The 21335-nt window shown below is 36.5% G+C and overlaps 1 protein-coding gene across 5 annotated transcripts in view; it reads left to right on the top strand.

The window, feature by feature from the left end:
• The window catches only part of ATP2B2 (ATPase, Ca++ transporting, plasma membrane 2), a 194570-nt gene that overhangs the window by 120563 nt on the left and 52672 nt on the right, over window positions 1-21335 (top strand). For all 5 annotated transcript variants that reach the window (XM_010584463.1, XM_010584461.1, XM_010584460.1 and 2 more), the window contains 2 exons: window positions 16512-16753; window positions 17339-17573. In XM_010584463.1, the coding sequence (XP_010582765.1) occupies window positions 16512-16753; window positions 17339-17573 (477 nt within the window). The remainder of the gene's footprint in view (window positions 1-16511; window positions 16754-17338; window positions 17574-21335) is intronic.

Genomic DNA, 21335 nt, shown 5'->3' with positions numbered 1-21335 from the left:
GTAAGAGTTTTTACTTCATAGGCAAAATTATTACCATTATAGGTAAATTTGTATCTTTATATCATTTTTCATATTTTGTTCCCAGTGTTACATAACTGTATAATGCAGGTATACATTATAGATGGGACCAGACAATGCAGGCCAAAGTATCTTTCTATATATAAGCAAGACAACAATTGTCACAAAAAAAATCCCCAACAATATGTTCTTTAAAACTTTCTCATGAAATCCTTGGTAAGCATTTTCTCCAAATAAGCTAGGCATGAAAAAAACAACCCATAGTGTGCATATTATTTACTGTGTAAATAATAATTATTAGAGATAATAGATCACGTAGCTAATTGTCTCTGTTTCTAGGAATGGTAATTAGCAGAGAGTAATGATCTTCACAGATCACTTGCCATTGAAGTTTTATATAATCAGAGGTACAAATATAGCTTTTCTCACTAAATTAGCTACTGAGTTAATAATCGAAATAACTGTGTTTAGAAAAGGCTACTTCAACGTGTAAAGCATCGGACATGTCATCCCAGTCATGCGCTTTCTGCCATCAGGGTCCAGGGGCTTTGTCTTACTAGCAAAAAGCTTTTTTTTTTTTAATAAAGTCTCCTTTTTTCAGCATTGTGAGGAATAGAATAGAATCAGCTGCCCAGAAAGCTTCTCAGCAGTTGGCTGCGGGATGGATTTACCTAAGCAAAGAGGGATTAGGGAGCAGAGATCAGAGCAGGGCCGTCCTGTAAATCTGCTATTGACATTGTTAAACTCTCTGGAAGGTTGTGTATTTTCATTAGTGACCAGGTTGTCAGAGGCAAGGCAGGTTCCCCCACAAAAGGGCAGAAATATTACAGCAGAGAAGGTGAGATAAATGTGCTCAGAGCGAGCTAGTTCTTTCACTGAAGTTCTCATTATACAATAAACTGTAATTGTAAATGAACTTGGCAACAGGAGGACTGTAGCTCCTGACAACTCTTCTCCTTAGTTCCTAATCTCCTTTTCTGTCAAAGAAAGGGGTGGCCATCCTGTCTCAGCAACAAATGAATGTAGGAAGAGAAGATGGATAAATAAAATAATCCTGCACTGTAGAATGTAGCATGGCAATAATTTGCTAAGAGTTTACGATCAAGTCAAATTGTATTTCTTTATTTTCTTTCTTCACGTGACAGAAAACAAGGGAATAAAAACCTCCTTCATACTGGCCTTCTTTGCCTTCACAGTTTGGTAGTTGCAGATTCCATTTATTCCTGTTGGAATAAGAAATCACTGCAAGATTATAAACAGGACTGATAGTCACTTGGAAGCTTTTTGATACTATAATATAATTTACCACATTAGCTTTTTTTTTCCCCCCACTTGCATGTATGAAAATGAGTAAATTAGATTTTTAACTTGCTATGATGCAACAAATGTTTTTCCTATTACCTTGCATAGCATTTTCTCTTACGTTACTTATCTTACTTTCGCGCTTTTATTTTCCACTCATCTTGCACTGGCATAAGATGATTCACTTGTAGGGATAACTGCCAGCTGTTTCCAAATACACTTGTTGATGAATGCAGGCTTTAAAAGTCAGCATTTCCTGCAAGGTATTCCAAAGTGTTTTCATCGAGATATATAAATATTGCTTATTGTTGTCTGATCATTTTTAGGACCAATTTTTTTTTAATAAAATAAGTTGGCACAATGAATGTTTTTAATATGTATTTATTTTTGTGCCTGTGATACCCTACTGTTATCACACTTTGAAGCTGATTGATATGCACATCTGTTTTAATGTAGGTTTTCTTTGTGTTCTCTATCATCAGGAACAGGAGGATAATAATTTCAAATGCAATAATTTAATACCAGTTTTATAGAAAATGGTAGTGGTTTTTATAATCAAACAAAGATACACAGGCTTATTAGAAAGAAATGCAGTGGGTGAATCACCTCATAATGAAATATGACATTAATTTTCTTTCAGATATATGTTACATAAATATATAACATGTATTATATAGTTTTTAGTAAGTTTTCTTTTTACTCTCAGAACTCCAATGTGGTTTATTCCTCTGGGGAAAAAAACCCCAAAAACCAACAACCCAAAAAAACCTCAACTGGTACAATGCCTGAAATATAACAGATCAGCAAAAAAGTACATGACAGAAAACATCTTGCCGATTTCAGAACAATAAATGCACAGGACTTACTTTACAGACTTGAAAAAACTTTAAATTGACTTGGCATTACTATTCTTTCTGAATGAAATTGCACTTAATAAGACTTATTGTATTTCTGTTAATATAAGCAAAATATTATTTTTTTTCTTTTTTAGCTGAGTCACAGCTAGTCCTAGAAAGTTGGTATTAAATATACAGTAAGCAAAAACCTGTGCTTCGAATTTTAGTTCCTGCTTTCTTCTGCAGGTAGCCCCCACTACTAATTTTTCTTTCAAGCTTCCAGTTTTCTCTTCTTACATGTGAAGCTCTTGGCTCCTCTGGATTCCAATCAATCATATTACTGTGTTATTTACAAGTGAGTCTGGAAGGTGTCCAAAAATGATGGCCTTTTTGCTTTTAGAGATGGTGCCAGATAAGACAGAAAAATCTCTAGAATGGATGGGGTTCTGAAGAACTGTAACCACAGATCCTGAGCAAACTGCAAGGGGCACTGACTTCTCAAAGGCATATGACTTTGATGGATCTGATTTCTCAGGGGCATATGACTTTGATGGACAGAAGGCATCTGTTAGACAAAATCCTTTTCCCAGCCCGAGTCTAGCAGAGGAAATGAAAAGTTTTCAAAGGAAAGGTTGCTAGAGTATTTTAACATAGTCAAAACTATACTGTTTCTTAGCATCACTGAAGAAATGACAGACCTGTTTTGGCAGACACCTTGCATGGAAAAATTAAGCTTCTAGAGGGAAGTTTTAAAAATTTAGAACAACTTTAATAAGTACTACTACAAACGTGTCTCACACATGCAAGTGCAAACACACACAGCAAAAGAATGTGGCTGGCTACTGACAGGTCCTTAAGGAGAAACCGGGACATCTCATGCATCTGAAATTATGAATGAGTGTTGGGCAGGAGATGTAGCTCATCGTGCATAACACTGAATGAAAGTATTGAGCATGTTAAAAAGTTCCACTGCGTATTTCTTATGCTATTGTTATTTTTCTGTGGTTTCTACTTATTCAAGTGAGCAGAGAATTACATTACCTTACACTTCCCTTCACCCCAAAGAAGGGTTGACAGGGCTCAATGCTGGTTTGCTAGGGGCTATACATTTGGAAAAGGTGAGACAAGTTTTTCTGGGAGAATTTTCCTATAAAGAAGGACAGGATGTTTAACTTCTCCATCATTCCTGTCCTGTTTCCTTCTGAATGAATAATCAGATAAAAATTGGCTGCAGTCTCACAGTCTGCTATTCTGCCCAGCAAAGGCATCATTCTTAGCATCCTGACAAGGAGAAGGACTGGCCAGAGGACTGAATTTATAATGCATCCAAACATTACCCCACCAATCATGCAAAAGAATTCCTCTGAGAAAATATTAGATAAGCATTGCTGTAGCATATTATATACACTTGAGCTCATGCATTTGCCTTCCAAAAAAAACAACCCCTAACTAACCAAAACCAATTTAAAAATAATTTCAGCTGATAAGTGCTATATAGATTTAGAGAGGAGTACATTTTATATGGTAAGTGAAATAGCTGCTGTTAGTGTTTTTAGACTAATTCAGAAATGGATGCCTGAAGAACCCTTTTCCTTACTCTGGAAATGAGTATTATTAACAGAGAAGATCTATTATTATTATGGGCTATAATCAGTAGCTTAAGTCAACTGAAAGAACTTCCTTTTACGTTTCATGTGGCTAGATTTGCTTTGCACTTGCTAAATTTAGCTCCTTAAACTGTACAAATTGTTTGTAATTGTGCTGCAACCAGAAAGGCAGTGACTATTAAGACTGATTTTTGCTTTGGTTTGGTCTTTCTAGAAATTTAGTTTTCCTATCTGGGATATATTTAGTAGAAAAATAGAAAATCCAAAGTAGTGATAAGTTTTGTGCAAATGAAGACTGTATACACAGATCAGCTACCTGTAAATACTATTTCTTTTGTTAAAATTCAGGTTTTTGATATGCATATGAAAAGGGCATGCATTTTCTGTTATTTAATGTGATGATTTCATTCTTGCACAATGTGAACATTATACACAGTATATATTTTTCAGATAGTGGCACTGGGGTTTTTTTGGTGGGGTTTTCTGTGTTGTGTGGTATTTTTTTTTTCCAATTCGTTAGCCTAAAAAGATTATTTAATGTCTACAGTGCACTACAAGCTTTCTGGCTCAACTTAGTAAAAAGCATAGAGAAGGTAATGCAAATTAAAATGAGAGTTGGTATATTTAGATAACATGGAACAGATGGTGTGCGTTTCACAAGTTTGTGGCTGAAATTCATGTACAGTGGCTAGTAGAAAGCATGCATGAGATGCACTTCAGACTACTAGTGGAGGTGTGTGGTGGGTTGACCCTGGCTGGACACCAGGTGCCCCCCAAAGCCGCTCTGTCGCTCCCCCCTCCTCCGCTGGACAGGGGAGAGAAAACATAACAAAGGGCTCGTGGTTCAAGATACGGACAGGAGAGATCACTCACCGATTACCATCACGGGCAAAACAGACTCAACTTGGGGAAAATTAACTCAATTTATCACCAATCAACCAGAGCAGGGTAATGAGACATAAAACCAGATCTCAGAACACCTTCCCTCCACCCCTCCCTTCTTCCCGGGCACAACTTCACTCCCGGATTCTTTACCTACCCCCACCAGTGGTGCAGGGGGATGGGGAATGGGGGTTATGGTCAGTTCATCACGTTATTTTCTGCCACTTCATCCTCCTCAGGGGCAGGACTCCTCACACTCTTCCCTGCTCCAGTGTGGGGTCCCACCCACGGGAGACAGTCCTCCACGAACTTCTCCAACATGGGTCCTTCCCACGGGCTGCAGTTCTTCATAAACTGCTCCACCGTGGGTCCTTTCCACGGTGTGCAGCCCTTCAGGAGCACACTGCTCCAGTGCGGGTCCCCCACGGGGTCACAAGTCCTGCCAGAAAACCTGCTCCAGTGCGGGCTCCTCTCTCCATGGGGCCACAGGTCCTGCCAGGAGCCTGCTCCAGCGTGGGCTTCCCACGGGGTCACAGCCTCCTTCAGGCACCCACCTGCTCCGGCGTGGGGTCCTCCCCGGGCTGCAGGTGGAGATCTGCTCCACCGTGGACCTCCCTGGGCTGCAGGGGGACAGCCTGCCTCACCGTGGTCTTCACCACGGGCTGCAGCGGAATCTCTGCTCCAACGCCTGGACCATCTCCTCCCCTCCTTCTTCACTGACCTGGGGGTCTGCAGGGTTGTTTCTCTCACATGTTCTCACTCCTCTCTCTGGCTGCAGTTTCTGTGTGTCCCAGCAACTTTTTTTCCTTCTTAAATACGTTATCACAGCGGCGCTACCACAGCTGGGCTCGGCCTTGGCCAGCGGCGGGTCCATCCTAGAGCCGGCTGGTATTGGCTCTGTCGGACACAGGGGAAGCTTCCAGCAGCTTCTCACAGAAGCCACCCCTGTACCCCCCCCCCCCCCCAAAACCTTGCCATGCAAACCCAATACAAGGTGTTTTTAAAAAATGTGATTAATTTTGATTAACAGAGTTAACTAGTTAATTAAAAGTGAGGAAGATTATGTAACTGCAATTTTGATGATGACATGTTCAGAAACAGTGAATAAGGTTTTCATAGGCAACCTTGGTGAGAGAAACTCTTGAGATGCTAGTGAGAAAACTGTTGATAAATTACTAAAGCATGTATCTGAGTGCCTCAAAGGACATTTTTCAATTGTACAGTTGCTAGTTAAATCATTGCTATAACTAAAGAAAATGTATCTCTATTTCCTCAAAACTGAAAGATGAGGTTTCAGCCCCCAAACAGATGCATTGATGCTTTTAATGTTGGCAAAAAAACACGTAAATCCCTGGAAATACACTTTTTAAACTGCAGATGTTGCCTTGAAACTGTATTTTCACTATCTGATCGGCTCAACATTATGGTTTGTCTCCTGTCTCTGTTTTCTCTGTCTGGAACACTCATGAAGCCAGTCTAATATCAGCATGCAGTAAAGCCTCAGTTTAATAGAACTAAAACAAGGTAGCAGATGTTTGGGTTGTCATTATGGAGGTACCAATTACAATTCTGCAATTAAGTGCCATTTCTCTTTTGCACTTAAAGAAAAATGTTCAGCTTATTTGTGGTTCATGAAAATATAGCAAACGTTTGCCAAATATATGGATCAAATTATCAGAAATGTATAAAATTTATTAATCTGTACTTAATCAATTTTGTTTAGAAATGGCACATCTGCCACTGGTCTGTGTTCTAACAATATTGGTAATAGGGGAGAAACATGCTCTTGATTCTTTCTTTATAGCTAGCTTGAACTGAAACCTTGTACTTAGACTATATTTAAAGTAAATTGGTTGTTAATTAAAGTTAGTTAATAACAATTGCTGTGTCTAATTATCTTGATTATATAGGTTACTTGTCAACAGATCTTGTTGCACTTAAACAAAGCTGGAATGGCACTAGTATAAATCTAACTGCCAGTTCCCTGTGAATGTGACTGTGTAAAAGGACAAGAGTGGCGATTTTTAGTGTCCAAAATGGAAATGGAATACATAATTTTCAAAATGTGAGATCCAGATTGTCATTAAATGACATGTTTTAAGGGAACATATGAATGGTTTTGATCAATAACAATAGGAAAGTCCCCACATACAGATGAATAACATCTTATAGTATAATAAATATACCAAGACTCTTCTGGGGAAAATGTGGAGAAAAATCTGTGTCTGTAAAATTCACTTTACATCATCTGGAAACACTAAGGCTTGGAGTATCCTAATCATAATGATGATTAATCAATAGTGTCATAACAAGGCAGAGTTCATTCTTTGTGCAGTGATGTGGTGTATTAATGTACCCCTGTTTAAATTCAGTCATGAATTGTCATTTGGAATTGAGAGATTTTTAAAAACTATTTTTATTTTTTAAATTAAAAGAAATCCAACCTTCTATTTTAATTATTTTGATCTTGAAGTGTAGACTATTTATTACAAAAGGAAAAAGTTCAAATTAGAGAACCAAAATGGTTTAGGAGAAGGAAAGGAGTAACTCATGTGCACATCTTTTGATTACAGAGTTGCTAATGAACTGTAATGTATAAATACGACATACATGTCAGTGTTTGGTTCCTTAGAATAAGTATTCAGTTACATGTACAGGACTTTACGAAAACTCATTATTAATTTTAAAAAGTTATAATTTAACATTTTCATAATTTGAGATCAGAAATCCTTGCTCTGGGCCCAATTAAATTAATTACATAGATAAATGTAGTTAAATTTAGCTTTGTAAACTACCTCAAATATTGCTTCTACTATAGCTATCCCACTTTTTCTCTGTTTGTGAAGCTGAAGGAAATAGCGACTTTTGTTCTAATTATTTCTAACAAGTTCTTTGTATCTAGGAGTAATATTCTCATACAAATAGTGCAAATTGCTCATGTGTCAACATTTTGCATGTCTGAAAATTTATGCACAGACAATATAAATGTTTTTTCTGTATTTTTAACTTGCATCCTCTGTTCTTGAGAGTGAATTGAAAAACTGATGAAGTATGGACTAGAAAAGTGGACGGGGAGGTAGGCTGAAACCTGGCTTGAACTACTGGTCTCAGGGGGTTGTGATAAAAATGTCCAGCTGGAAGCTGATCACTAATGGTGTATCCCAATGATCAGTAAGGGGGCCAATACTGTTTCACGTCATTAATGATCTGGATGATGGGCCTGAGTGCCCGACATGCAAGTTGGAGGTTGCAAAAATGGGGGCTGTTCAGCCTGGAGAAGAGAAGGCTCAGGGGAACGTTATCAATATGTATAAATACCTGATGGGAGGAAGTAAAGAAGATGGAGCCAGGCTCTTCTCAGTGGTGCCCAGTGAAAGGCAAAAAGGCAACAAGAGCAAATTGAAACACAGGAAATTCCAGTTAAACATGAGACATGTTTTACTATGAGGATGGTCAAATATTGGCACAGGTTGCCGAGAGAGGTTGTTGAGTCTTTTTCCTTGGAAGTACGCACAACCCAACCAGACACAGCCCTGAGCGACCTGCTCTACTTGAACCTGCTTCAGCAGGGGCACTGGCCTTAGAGGGTCTCCCAAAAGAGGGAGGCTGGTGCCTGCCAGCCTCAACTACTCTAATTCCATGAAAAATGTCTACAGGATTGACATATCCATCTTTAGTGAGAAGAAACGATTTTCATGTTTGCGGAAGTATTTTTTTGCCTTATCATTTTTTTATTCAAATGACTCAAAGGTGAATTTGTCCTACAAACTAGAAGGGTAATTTAATTATTTGCTATCAAAATTAAGGGCAAAGTATTAGCTCTCTGAATGTAAAAATAGGTAACAGTCAATGAGAGAGGGAACAGAGACTGTCACACCAGCCTTTCAGTCTGTTCTTCATGCATGATTTCGTTCTTTCATAATCACTCTTGGGGGAATTTATGGATAGTATCATTTTTTCCTTGTTCCTGCTATGTGAGCTGAAACAAGCATGAGTCTATATTCACTGAGCCACATCACTGCTGCTCTCTTAACTTTGCCACATTGATAGGAAATGTCACACTGATACATTACATTATTACAGCTGGCCCCTTTTTATATGATTATTGCCTTGCTATTATTTGAGGCAACAAGAGATGTTGAAATACACTGTTTTTATATAATGTTATATCTGACTAAACTTGTATCCATCTCAAGCGCTAGCAATGAGAATTACATGGTACCACAGCATTGCATTAATTAAATAGATTGTCGCATCATTTTCAGGCCTGTCTTCAGATAATAGAAAAACATATTAAATAATTATCCTCCTAAAAATTAAATAATGATCCTGCATCAGAGCTAATCTGATGCAGGAAGCCTGAATTTGAATATCCTCCAGCTGCTGTGGTAGATCTAATTGCGCTAGTTGTACCTACATAATTCCATCGTTCCGGCTACTGTGCAAATATATTGTTTCTTACACCCAATACAGTAATGAGTCAAAAATTCCTGTTAGCAGTTTCCTAGGAAGTTTGAGCAGATCTGATAGTTAAATGGTTGTTAAATAACAAGATAGGGGCCTGTGCTGGGGAGCAGTGCCAAATGACAGTGCTGTCACTTGTCTGAAGAGCCTGCTTCGTGCAGCACATGTCTGATCAGTGACAGAGAAGTCGTTTAAACTGCTTCTTTATTGCTACTCGTTTCTTGCGGAGACAGCGTAACTGAGCTCAGCAGGATGTCCTGGTCAATCTCTAACCATGAGACATATGAAGGTTATCTTATGGCTTTAACAATTTGAACTGCCAGTGAGTTGGGGTCCTGACTTAGGCTTGACATGCAATATAAATGTACTTTGAGACTACAATTTTCCTATAGCATAGAGGTCTAAATGATGTGAGACTGCTGCCTGCATTCAACATGTAGTAATTAAGGGGCTGTGCAGTAGCTGGGTCGGTGAGAAGGCAGCCTCACTAGTCAGTAGTATCAAGTAACAACTTAAAAATGTATAAATTTACTATTAAAAAATGTGTTTGTTTACATTTCTTATTTTAGTCTTCAGATTTTAAATCTCTCTTGAGTGCTGAAATATGTTTTGAGTGCTTTCATTTTAGGTTGTCCACATCTGGAATGCTTATCAGGCTGGCTAACAAATCAGTGCCTGTCAGTCAGGTTTTCAAATAAATTGCCTTGATTTTGAAACGCTTTTGATGGTAGCTGCTGGCGCCTAGAGTAAATACTGAGAACTTGAGGTGACTTACTTAGTGCACATTTTCCCAAGAAATGGAGCTGCTGTGGATATTAGGGGTTTGTGGATAATGGGAAGCAAAAGGAATTAACTGTTGTATCCCCTTTTCCAGTCTTTTCAGAATAGAAATATGGGACACACATCAATACAGGGCAGCACTGGTGAAATTTCAGATATTTATTTATTTATGTGATCCATTTATTATTTCCCTCTCTACATTCTCCTTTGTTTTAGTCCTGTTTTATGCTAGGGAATACTGATGATGTGCTTGATTACCAATACACATCTGTGTAAACCCATTTTTTTCTCTTAATCCTGTTCCTCCCACTGAGTTTGAATTCAAACACTCCATGTCCTCCGGTCTGTGATAGAGATGTGTGTCTAAAACACGTAGGAGTGCTCAAAGAAAAAGGGAGAGACTTGGTAATAAAGAGGGAATTTACTAAAACCAATTTCCCTTCTCCCATCACCTTCTGTTTGACTCTTCCTGTCTGATTCTTTTTCCTCCAAAACATGCTGTTGATAATCCAGGGCCCAAAATATATGCCACCATTAGAAGTGAATGTCTTCTTTTTTCCCACAAGTCTGCTCTCTGTCAGAAACTCTTCACAATCAATTTTCTTGTTTAAGCCTATAACTTTTTTATTTTAGATTAGCTGTATTAGCATGCCTCAAAACATATTAAATGCCACCCTACAATATATTTCTGGCTTCTGTGCAGCACTGTGTAACACCATTATGTACCGTGTGAAACACAAATCCTATTATATTTAGAAAATGTGGCTAGTACCAGAGCATGTGCAGAATCTATTAAAGGGTTCCCAAACATTTTTTGTTGACTGGTTTAGAGCCAAATTCCAAATGTGCGTAACATAGGGCTTTGAAATGATGAATGTGTAATCATTGGACATAAAAAACGATGCATTATAATGCAAACTGATCAAAGTCAGGAATTTAGAAGCTCACCATCCTTAAGGGATGTGGACCTGTAGTTCTTTGGAACTGAAATGCTTTGCTTGAGTTTGAAATAAAGTGAAGGAAGAGATCTGTATCAGTTTAGTGTATGAAAATTTTCAATCCTCTGAAGATAAAAGGGAGATAAATTTTACTTTCTGATGAACAGGCATGATATAAGTGAATGGGAACACCTCTGTTAGTCTACTCAGTGGTGTACATAAGAATAAAAACAAAACCAAACCAAACCTTTAACTTTTAAATGTTGGGCTTTAAATCCAGTGAGTGAGATCAGAACGGTATGTAAGGTTAATGCAGTCTGTTTCTTCTGATGCCAAAATGATTATGCAACCAGCTCCAAGTTGTTAACGGTTCTTTTTCAATCCCTTATGCTGACCCCAATTCAAACTGACTTTTGACTTTAATTTAACTGAATTTCAACAGCATTGTACCTTGCAGTGATGATTCTGAGTTGTAAAACAGCTTGTATATTATCAGAAAGCATGTTGCTTTCTGTGCTCTGTATAAAACAGAGGCAACTTATTAATCATTAACATGAAAAAACTACTTAAAATTCCAAACAGTCTGAGGACAAGTTGTGATCTTCCGCATCAGTCACGTCAATAATATTATTCTAGATGTGTCCTCAAGGGTAGCAAATATCAGAATCTGCACAAGATATAAAGACTAATTTTTATTCCTAAATAAAGACCTTCTGAAAGTAAATTTGTAACATTTTAACAGTATAGAGCTGATGCCAGGTATTTGTAGTGAAATTTATCTTTAGGATGCTTTTTTGTTTTTCTTTGGTTTAATCTACAAAAAGATTTTTCAAGAATTCTAATAAAATGTTTGGAGTTTGGTTAATTAGTATTATCCTAGTCGTGTGTGTAATTAATATGCCAGTTGTGGTCTGCCTGGCAAGCCAGCAGTATGCTATGCGCTGACATAGTGTTGAAAGTATAATGTGGGCAGAAGTTCAATGAAACCAAAGGAAAGTTCCACAGTACTGTTTGGGAAAAGTCAGACAGGATTATTAAGTAAGCTTTCTAAGCAATAAGTGAAAGTTTAAAAAAAATTTCTGTAAGAGAATCTTAGCATATCAAACCCAGCCTATTTCCAGACAAGCTTTAACAAAGTTTCTGTTGCATCCTTATGCAGGGATGTGCATTTCTATGAAGTTACGCAGAGGTGATACAGCTAGAAAACAATAAATACTCTTAGAACAAATAGTAAGGCACAGAAGAGAAGATAAAACAAATTCATTTCTGTTGTTTGGCATCCAGAATCCAAATTATAGGTGGGGTGAAGGATCTGTGGAAATGGTCATACTATGAAAGACAGAAAAAACAGTGCTGCTGTTGAACTTCTGTAGTTAACAGGATCCCAGAGAAATCACAAATGAAAACTAGGACAGCTGATGTCTACTATTACTGCTTTCTTCTTGTCAACACATCTTTTGAAACTGTTTCCCATTTTGTAATTGAAAACTTTATTTAGTCAAGCAAAGTTTTAGATTCTTAATCCTTGGCTAGAAAGAACTGATGCCTTTCATTTTTAAGTTTTTCGCTAAGATAAACAGTAATTTCTAAATCTGTCTTTGTTTAGCTTGAAGTCAGTTGAATAAACCTGTAACTGCAAAAAGCTGATTATAAATTTAGTGTGTTTTAATCTTGCTTTAGATGTCTTCTATTAAACCATTGATTCAAATTATGTAACGAGGGAATATCTCTGAATTCCATAGTACTCTAGTTTTTTAGTACTTCTCCTTTTTACAGTATTAAGAATTTTTAAAAAAGTATATCACATGGTTTGGACAGTATTCATCTTTCTTGGTTATTTTAATTTTTACATATATAATGCTTAAATCTACAGAGAAAATTCCTGCACATACTGGTCCATTTTCTCTTCTTTGAGTAAAAAAAGTATAGAGTGAAAATTTTTGCAATTTAATTTAAAAATATGTATTTTCCTCTGTTTGCCTATTGTGAATGGAGTTGAAACGGAACATTTGATATGGATATAATATTCTAGCAAAGTTCATTTTTTTATCTTAATAAAATTTGTGTCTTTACAATCATCATTGTTCTAAAGGAGTAGTCCAATGGGTAGAACACAGGAGAATAACATAAAACAAATGAAGGCTTCAGGTAATATATGAATTCCTAACATTTTAATTTGGAAAGACTACTTGGATCTTCTTGCCAGGTCCTCTCTTTTCACATCAAAAGGGGCAATGAGAAGAATGAAGTTTAGTAAGTGTTATGGTAAAAATGGAAGCATTATAATTTCCTAATCTAATTTTAAAAGTTGAAGAACATCTTTAAGTTATGCCCACAGTTTTATATTTCTTCCTTCTTAACTTGTCTTATTAGTCAATTCTTTTCCAGTGAAATAATTCTGAAAATTCCTTTTGTAATCCAAATTCAGTATTAGGTCAATACTAGCTTTTGGGGTGGTATTTTTAAGCCTTAATAATACAGCTGTACTTTGACCTAGAAACCTATTCTGATTTGATAGTTGTAACAACTATTTTTTTAACATCTGTCTGCAGTTTGGTTTACATGCAAGTATTTACTTACAATTCAAATATTATTATTACACAAATAATACAAAGACTTGGAAGAAACATTTGAAAACATTTTACCAGGATCAGTGGAAGTTGTTATTGGAGGAAGATATTGGATCAGTCTCTTCTAGTAGAAGATTGTATAGTATGTAGCTGTGTTGTGACTAGCAAAAGGTCTTTCACTGAGCTCTTGAGAAACAGTGCATTCAAAAAGACTGAGTTCCTATTTGCAAATCACAGTTCAAAGGCTTTCTCTCATATGTTGTCAAAGGGTTTTCATTCTCCGAGGAGTCAATGGAGTTGTTCCTAGTTAATTATTCAAAAGTAACCCCTTTGGGCTGTCCTTTTAATTGTTTTCCAGGTGCCATAAACTGCAGATTTCAGCAAGAAATAAATATAGATACAGCACAGTAGGAAGTTTTATAAGCCAGCAGCTTCTGCAAAGGATTGTCAAGAACAATCTGCAAGGAGACTGGTTTTGGCATATAGATTTTGAGCTGAAACAGTACAGGAAAGGAAGTGCTACTTGCCAGCTCTCACCACCATATGCTTTATTATAATGTAATGTACAAAGAATATGGAGATAGCAGCTGCTCTAGGGGGAGGTGGCCACTTGTTAGATTTTGAAACCTTTCTGAAATATCTGTTCATTTTCTTTTCACTGGTATTTTTTCCCCTTGCTTACGTATTTGCATTCAAAAGATGTTCACTAAAATAAATCTATTTTTAGACCACAGTAAGAAGAGGAGAGTGTGATCTACTTATTGTTGAAATAAAAATAATTTTAGAAGGACTCTAATATTTAGTTTTATATGTTGTGAAGTATGGGCAGATTTTTATTTTCTCAATATCCATTCACATCACAGCGTGATGAAATCATGTATAAATTAACTATTGTCTGGGATTGTATGTCTTTGATGGAAAGAATTTTATGTCTTTCTCATTGGTTTCCAGTATGTGTTTGTTAATGGCTCGATCACATTCACATTTAAGTCAATGTCAAGATTTGCTGACTTCAGTGGCAGAGAGAAACAAAGCATAAGTGAGGATTTAGGTCTAAAATGGAAAGAGTTTGCTATGATATGCACAGACAAATCAGTCTTTCCTAGCATCACTACCCAGGCAGTGAAGTCGATTACTCTGTTGTTTTGAGAAACCTGAAGTTCTTAGCATGTTTCAGGAACTGTGTGCCTGCAATGTCATGAAAATGAACCTTATTTATTTAAAAACCCCTGTATTTTAAAGGGTATTTTTTGACTCCCAACTGATGATTTTCATATCCATTGAATGTAACAATCCTTTCAGATACACATAAGTACAAGCACTTGGGTTTTAAATTAGGGATTCTTAAGTGAATTTGAGAATCCAGAAGGAAGTTACATCACAGTATAATGGGATTACAGCAGGGCAAGTTGTTATAGCATACAATAAAATTAATATGGCCTATTAGCATTTTTGCTGAGTGTGAGTGTTTTACATTGACCCTAGTGTAGTGCTAAAATGTCATAGCAACACAGATGTGACCCATATAACTCAGTAAAAATGATAGTTCATATAGAAGAAAGGTGTTACAATTCCTTTTGGAAGGATAAATCTCTTTGAGACAGAGATTTTTAGATTATTATGTATTGCTCACCATAGAAGCATCTCTCTGAAAAAGAAATTACATTAATCTATCTGTCACCAGGTATATATTTTCCTGGTGATAGAAAGATAATTCTTATGGAAAAAATCCATGTTTGTTTGCTTACTTCAGTTCTAGACCAGTCTATTATTATCTATCTGACCTTCATTTTTTAAACCAGCTGCAATTTTGGTGGTTATCTGGAATACTTACTTATTTACTAATGTTTACTTAAAGGTCCCCTTTTCCCTTTTTGTGGCTGTACTTGTTGCAAGAATTCAAATCTAAGTAGGATTACTGATTTGCAACTTTAATCATTCCCTACATTACTTCTCATCCCACTGAGGGGCAATGTAGGGGATTCCATCTACTTAGGAATCCCACTTCCAAAGTAGACTGGATTTTAAAGTCTATAGTGAAATTAAACATGGATTCTGAACATAGTCCTGCAGTCCTAATTCTGCAAAATGTGAGGCAAAAGTTTAAGTCACATTGAAAATGATGACTTACAGTCTTGTCTTGAGTCAAATCAAAATCTGTTTTTCATGCAGATTAAAGTTGTGAAAAGACTTCTTTCTGTTCCCATAAGTATATTTCAGCCCTAGCTTAAGCAACACTTTTCTAATTCTATTGAGTACAAGAAAATTTAAGTTATCAACAGTCTATAGTTCACACATTGGTCACTTGAAGTCAGTCTGGAGTCTTGACAACAGAGGAACTTTTTGTTTGGGGTGTATTACACCTCCAAGAAAGTTTGTAAATGAAATGTATGTTTGTTCATATTTTGAATGGGAAGGTAAAGCCTTCCTTGGTCGTAGAAGGACTGAGAATTGTCAGGAGTTGCAAAATGTTTAGCCTACTCCATTTTTTCTAACATATAAAGCATTTATTGTCTGAAGCAGCAGACTAAAGTATGGTAATTCTAGAAACAGGTACTTTTAGATGTAGAACTATTATTTTATAGATTGTTGGAAATACCATTTTCACTGAGATTTGCTGTTATGATTAGATGCAGATTTATTTTCACGTAAAAAATGCCTGGTAGAAAAAAAAGGACAGATCTTTCTTTAAGTCACCATTATAACCATGCAAGTCCGCAAAACAATATAATTCTAAGCAAGTGAGAAAAGGAAATACTCTGTTTGTGACAAATTAGAATTATTTTTGAGCCTAAAGAAAGTTACTTCATTTTAATGATGTATTGCCTAACCATCACAAGCTATTCAGCTGCCAATGGCTAATTTAAAAGAAAAGAAATGCAAGAGTCCAAATGTAGATATTTGTCTAGAGAAATTTTCCTCATTGTGAGAATCGCTGCTTCAAGTCTGTTAAAGCCCTATGGATTTTTTGCTAGCTTTTAAAAATCAGAAGACATATGATTGCACAGTTAGAGTTTCATATCTTAAACTGTACGCTGTTATTAATTGTTCAGAAGGCATTGTGTACTGCTTATCATTAAAGAAATTAATATCTAATTTTTTTCTCCTATTCAGCCACCAGAAAAAGAGGGTGGCCTGCCTCGCCAGGTAGGCAATAAGACGGAGTGTGGCCTCTTGGGATTTGTCCTGGATTTGAAGCAGGATTATGAGCCTGTTCGGAACCTCATTCCTGAGGAGAAACTCTATAAAGTTTACACGTTCAACTCTGTCAGAAAGTCAATGAGTACTGTCATTAAAATGCCAGATGGTAGTTTCCGAATGTACAGCAAAGGAGCTTCTGAAATTGTTCTGAAGAAGTAAGTTCGATTGATTAGTTGCTGTGTTTTTCCAAAATGCAAAACATTCTGACACTAATAAGACATACATGGGAATTTTGGTGTTTGGAAATTGCTACTTATAGTAGAAATACTTAGTATGCAGTAGACACACTTTAGTAGTATAAGCTGTTATTGTTCTTTTCTAATTTTTTTTTTAAGTGCTCACTCTTGCAAAAATCTTTGGCTTATTTTTCTTATCACTAGCTAGCCAAAGAATTGGGTCTGCATTTGATAGTTTACGAACGGATTCTTTACATTCAACCCATTTGGAAAATAAGGATTTTTCAATTTCATTGTAAGTTGTCAGCTCATTAACTACATGGGTACTGAGGAAATAAGGGAGGAAGGGCTCTTGGTGTCTCTGTAATAAGTTACAAACAAATTCTCTGATCTTTCAGTAGTAAATCTTGTTTAATCTAGAAATTTACAGTAGAAATTTAAAACGTGCCATCAAAAAAGCAAAGTGTTGAATGAAATGAGCTGATACAGGGAAATACTTTTCAGCAGTCATGCAAATACACAATCAAATCTTTTTTTTCTTTTTCATTTTCTTAAATAAAAAAGGTGTTCCAGGATCCTTAATGCAGCTGGTGAACCTCGTATCTTCAGACCACGTGACCGAGATGAAATGGTGAAGAAAGTAATTGAACCTATGGCCTGTGATGGACTGAGAACTATCTGTGTTGCTTTCCGAGACTTTAACAGCAGCCCAGAGCCTGACTGGGACAATGAAAATGACATATTATCTGACCTGACCTGCATTTGTGTTGTTGGCATTGAAGACCCAGTAAGGCCAGAGGTATATCAAATTCTTATGTTATAAGGCATTTCTCAGAGAACTGAACATAAATTGAACTACTGATTTCTTGCAGTTTTTATCTTTTTTTCTCTTAATTAGCTCTGTCAAAGAAGATGGACGTGAGCTTTAGAAATAGACTTTACTTGATAAAAGTCAGATAATTAACTTGATAAAGATCAACTATTAATCAACCAATATTTAAATAAAGCAAAATAGGGCTTTTTGAACTCAGGATTGAGATGACTTAACCTTCTCTCAAGGAGTAGTATACAGGAGGACTGATCAGCAGTTTTATTATGCTTGCAGATATTAAAGAATTTTTCTTTAGGTAATATGGTGATATGCAACTCTGAAAGTAGATAAAAGATGTGCAGTGATTGTAATTGCCATGATTATAACTGCAATGTGCTCGCTTTCCACAGAAATTGCATACAGTCTTGGAGTTTCGTGTTTTACTGTAACAGTTGCCACTTTACTAATTGTCTTAAGATGTAACTGGTGGCTACTCAGGAAAACTGTTTTTAATGTTGTGTTTGGACAAGGAAAACTTTGCTATGAAAAGGCTGCAGATTTCATGGATACTATATGTAAATGGCTTGTAAAAATATGACTAAAATTTCAACTCAACTAAACTGAGAAAATCAGTACTGGGTTCGCCCACTGGAAGCAGGTGCCTGTTACTACACTTGTAAATTGTATTACTACAGTAATACAAAGGGCAGATTAAGAGGCAGAAACTTTGTTTCTGACCTATGTATATGGTGCTCGATAATTAATCTTGATAGTGGAGAATTAATTCCATTTTACCGTTTAGAAACAGTGACAGAAGGCAAGTCCCAAAGTTGGAAGTGCTGAGCATAAAATGCAGGCATTTTGGATGTCTTTTTCTCGCTGACTCAGCCTTGAGTGCGTGGCCATGGCTGCTGGGTAGGCAGAGCTGCAGCCGCGCGGTGTGATGTGAGAGCACCTGCCCCAGCACCTCCTGCAAATGGGGGGAGCGATTCATGCTCTCCTGTTTTGCTCCAAGAAATGCACTCTTTGATTCTGCTGTTATTTCAGTAGATGATTAATGGCTGTGGTTTGCTTTGGATTAAGGTCATTGAAAGATAACTCAAATTCCTCTTATACAAAAAGAGTGGGTTCTTATGGTGCAAAAAGTAAGTAGTTTGGTACCAATCTTTTTCTTTTTTAGTCTTCTGTCTCATTTGGCATTTTTACTGGATCATCTATTTAATCACGTCTAAATACTTGTATTTGATCCACTGAGAATTGGTGGCAATGCTAGACAGGTTAGGAAATTATTTTTTTTAATAAAACATTAAAAGTATAAATTAATCTGATTTATTTCCCCAAGTCCTTTATAGAGTAGGCTTTTACATACTTCTGACTCCTGTAACTTTGGAAACTAGCATGATATAATTACAGGTACAAACTATGTAATAACTAGTAATAACTACAGGTACAAACTATGCTTTGCGTAATAATGGACTTTGTTGGTTTTTTTCCAATATCAAGAAGGTTATAATATAAAGTAAATCATGCTTAGATAAAAAACGTATGATAAACTCCTTATCTCCACAATCATTAGATTAACAGCATTCACTTTATCTGTCATTGGATGGTCTCTTGCTAATCCATCTGTCCCTGCACCTGACATTGCAAGTCTTTAAAAATATTTCAAAACATTCTTAAAATGTTCTGTCTGCAGTGATCCCTTAATGCTCTAGCTCACATATATATATAAACTCGGAAAGTTTTTAACTGTCAGTGACTACTGGAACTGTGAATCAGTCCTCTTTCCCTCCAGAGCTGATTCATGATCCATGTTGTTAGAAGATAGCTTTAAGTCAGGTTATGTGTGATATGACACACTGAGGGAATAGGTAGCAGTGGGATTTGCAGTTATTATTGAAAACAGCTGCAAACTATCCTTTCATGTGATTATTATGGGTGTGTTTTATAAGAAAACTGCTCCCATTTCATAGGGAATAATTTCTTAGGAGCTTGAGGTAAAAATGAATAGTGTTGCTAAAAATAAAGAGGTCAAGTCTGACTTCTATGTAAAGGATCAAAGAAGATGAAGGCAGGAAAACATTTTATTTCTAGATAATTATTTGAATAATGAATTTCTTGTGGTTTAACACCAGAATATGCAGTAACACTTCTTACTTCATTGCAAGACACACAATAAAATGTCTATCATTTCAGAATTTTACCAAATGTTGGACAAATCTCCAGTTCTCTTTGGGACTTTGTTTTTTGTTTTGGTTTTTTTTCCCCTCCTTGTCCCTTTTGGCTGTTTTAGAGTGGTAATAACATCATGAGAACATTTAAAACAATGTTTATATTATTACTACTCCACACATTGGTAAAAAGCAGTAGCAGTACCTTGGGGGGTGGGGGGGGTGGGAAGAGAACCAAAAAACCCCAAGCCAGAAGAAAAACATAAATTTCAGAAAAACTGTCTAGGTATGAAATATCTGACTTAGTTGGAATATCATAATATACACATGTTACAATGGTGAAATCACCATGGTAGATGCAAATAGTAAGATGTTAGGCTGTTATAAGGGACCTTACTATTTTGCCAGAATTAAGCCCACTTATTATATAGAGTCACCACTGGAGTTTATAAATTTTCAATGTGCTTTCTGTAGGGAAGAAAGAGCATTAAAAAATTAGAAATCTTGCTACAACTGCTGTTTCATTAATAGTCTCAGTATTCATGGATATCAGAATTTATTCTGACAGAAATGATGGAATAGGTCATTCCAATGAAACAATCCAATGTCACCACCCTGGCAGCCCTTAGTTTCCCTTAAATTACATTCCCATTTTTTCCTGGGGAAGGTTCAGTTTTTCCTTTCCCCTAAGATAATTGTTGGAGTTAACACATGCAAAATGGTAGCCTCCTTGTTTCCACAGAGCTCCTGTGGCACATTGCTCATATGCATCCTTGGAGTGTTTAAGTAAGTGAATACCTGCAGTGTCAGTGGTGTCACGCTAGCATGGTTTCAGAAATAAGAGTGCTGCATCTTTTCTGATCGTATTGCTGGGGGCTTTCTTGCACTTGCATTTCCTTCTGTACATTAAAAGAAGCTATTTGGATGAATTATTCAACAATGATATCCAGCAACTGACCAGCTTTATCTGGAGTGTAACCACTGGACACCCATGACTTCTGCATAATTCCTAGGTTAATCTGACACCACCTTAGTCATTATCAGTGGCTGTTTTTATCAAGTACTGAACTACCTGCTTGATATTTATCTTCTGTGTGTGTGGGGGGGTTTCTTTGATAAATAAACAAGAAGAGAACAAATAGAATGATGTGTTGTTCCTATAGAGATTTCTCTGTCGATTCTGACAGTCTTTCTGGGTTGATTTTAATGAGTCTGTACTGGCTTATACTGATTTGCCGTGTACGCCTACAATCTGTTATATCTGGGAGATGAAGATAAATCACTTCCAAATGTCACCTATTTATTTGTCACCTGATTCTGATAGATATTCCTGCATTGGATAATTTATGCATGCATTAGAAGGTTTTCTCTGCAGAGAGAAAATAAACCAGAAAATCATAAAATATGTACTTATGCTCTGCAAAACTGATGGAAAATATCTGCTTCCACTGCCTACTCAGTCTGCCAACACTCTTTCTTCCTTACAGCAATAAAAAAATATGAACAATATTTTAACTGTAATTACTGTACACAGTATTAAATCAGATACCACCCACCAGCTGTCCAAAAAATGAGAGAA

This window comes from Haliaeetus leucocephalus, unplaced genomic scaffold (assembly GCF_000737465.1).
Source record: "Haliaeetus leucocephalus isolate CR32 unplaced genomic scaffold, Haliaeetus_leucocephalus-4.0 Scaffold984, whole genome shotgun sequence".
Lineage (NCBI taxonomy): Eukaryota > Metazoa > Chordata > Aves > Accipitriformes > Accipitridae > Haliaeetus > Haliaeetus leucocephalus.
The sequence above is the reverse complement of the archived record's forward strand: the minus strand, read 5'-3'. Positions and strand labels throughout refer to the sequence as shown.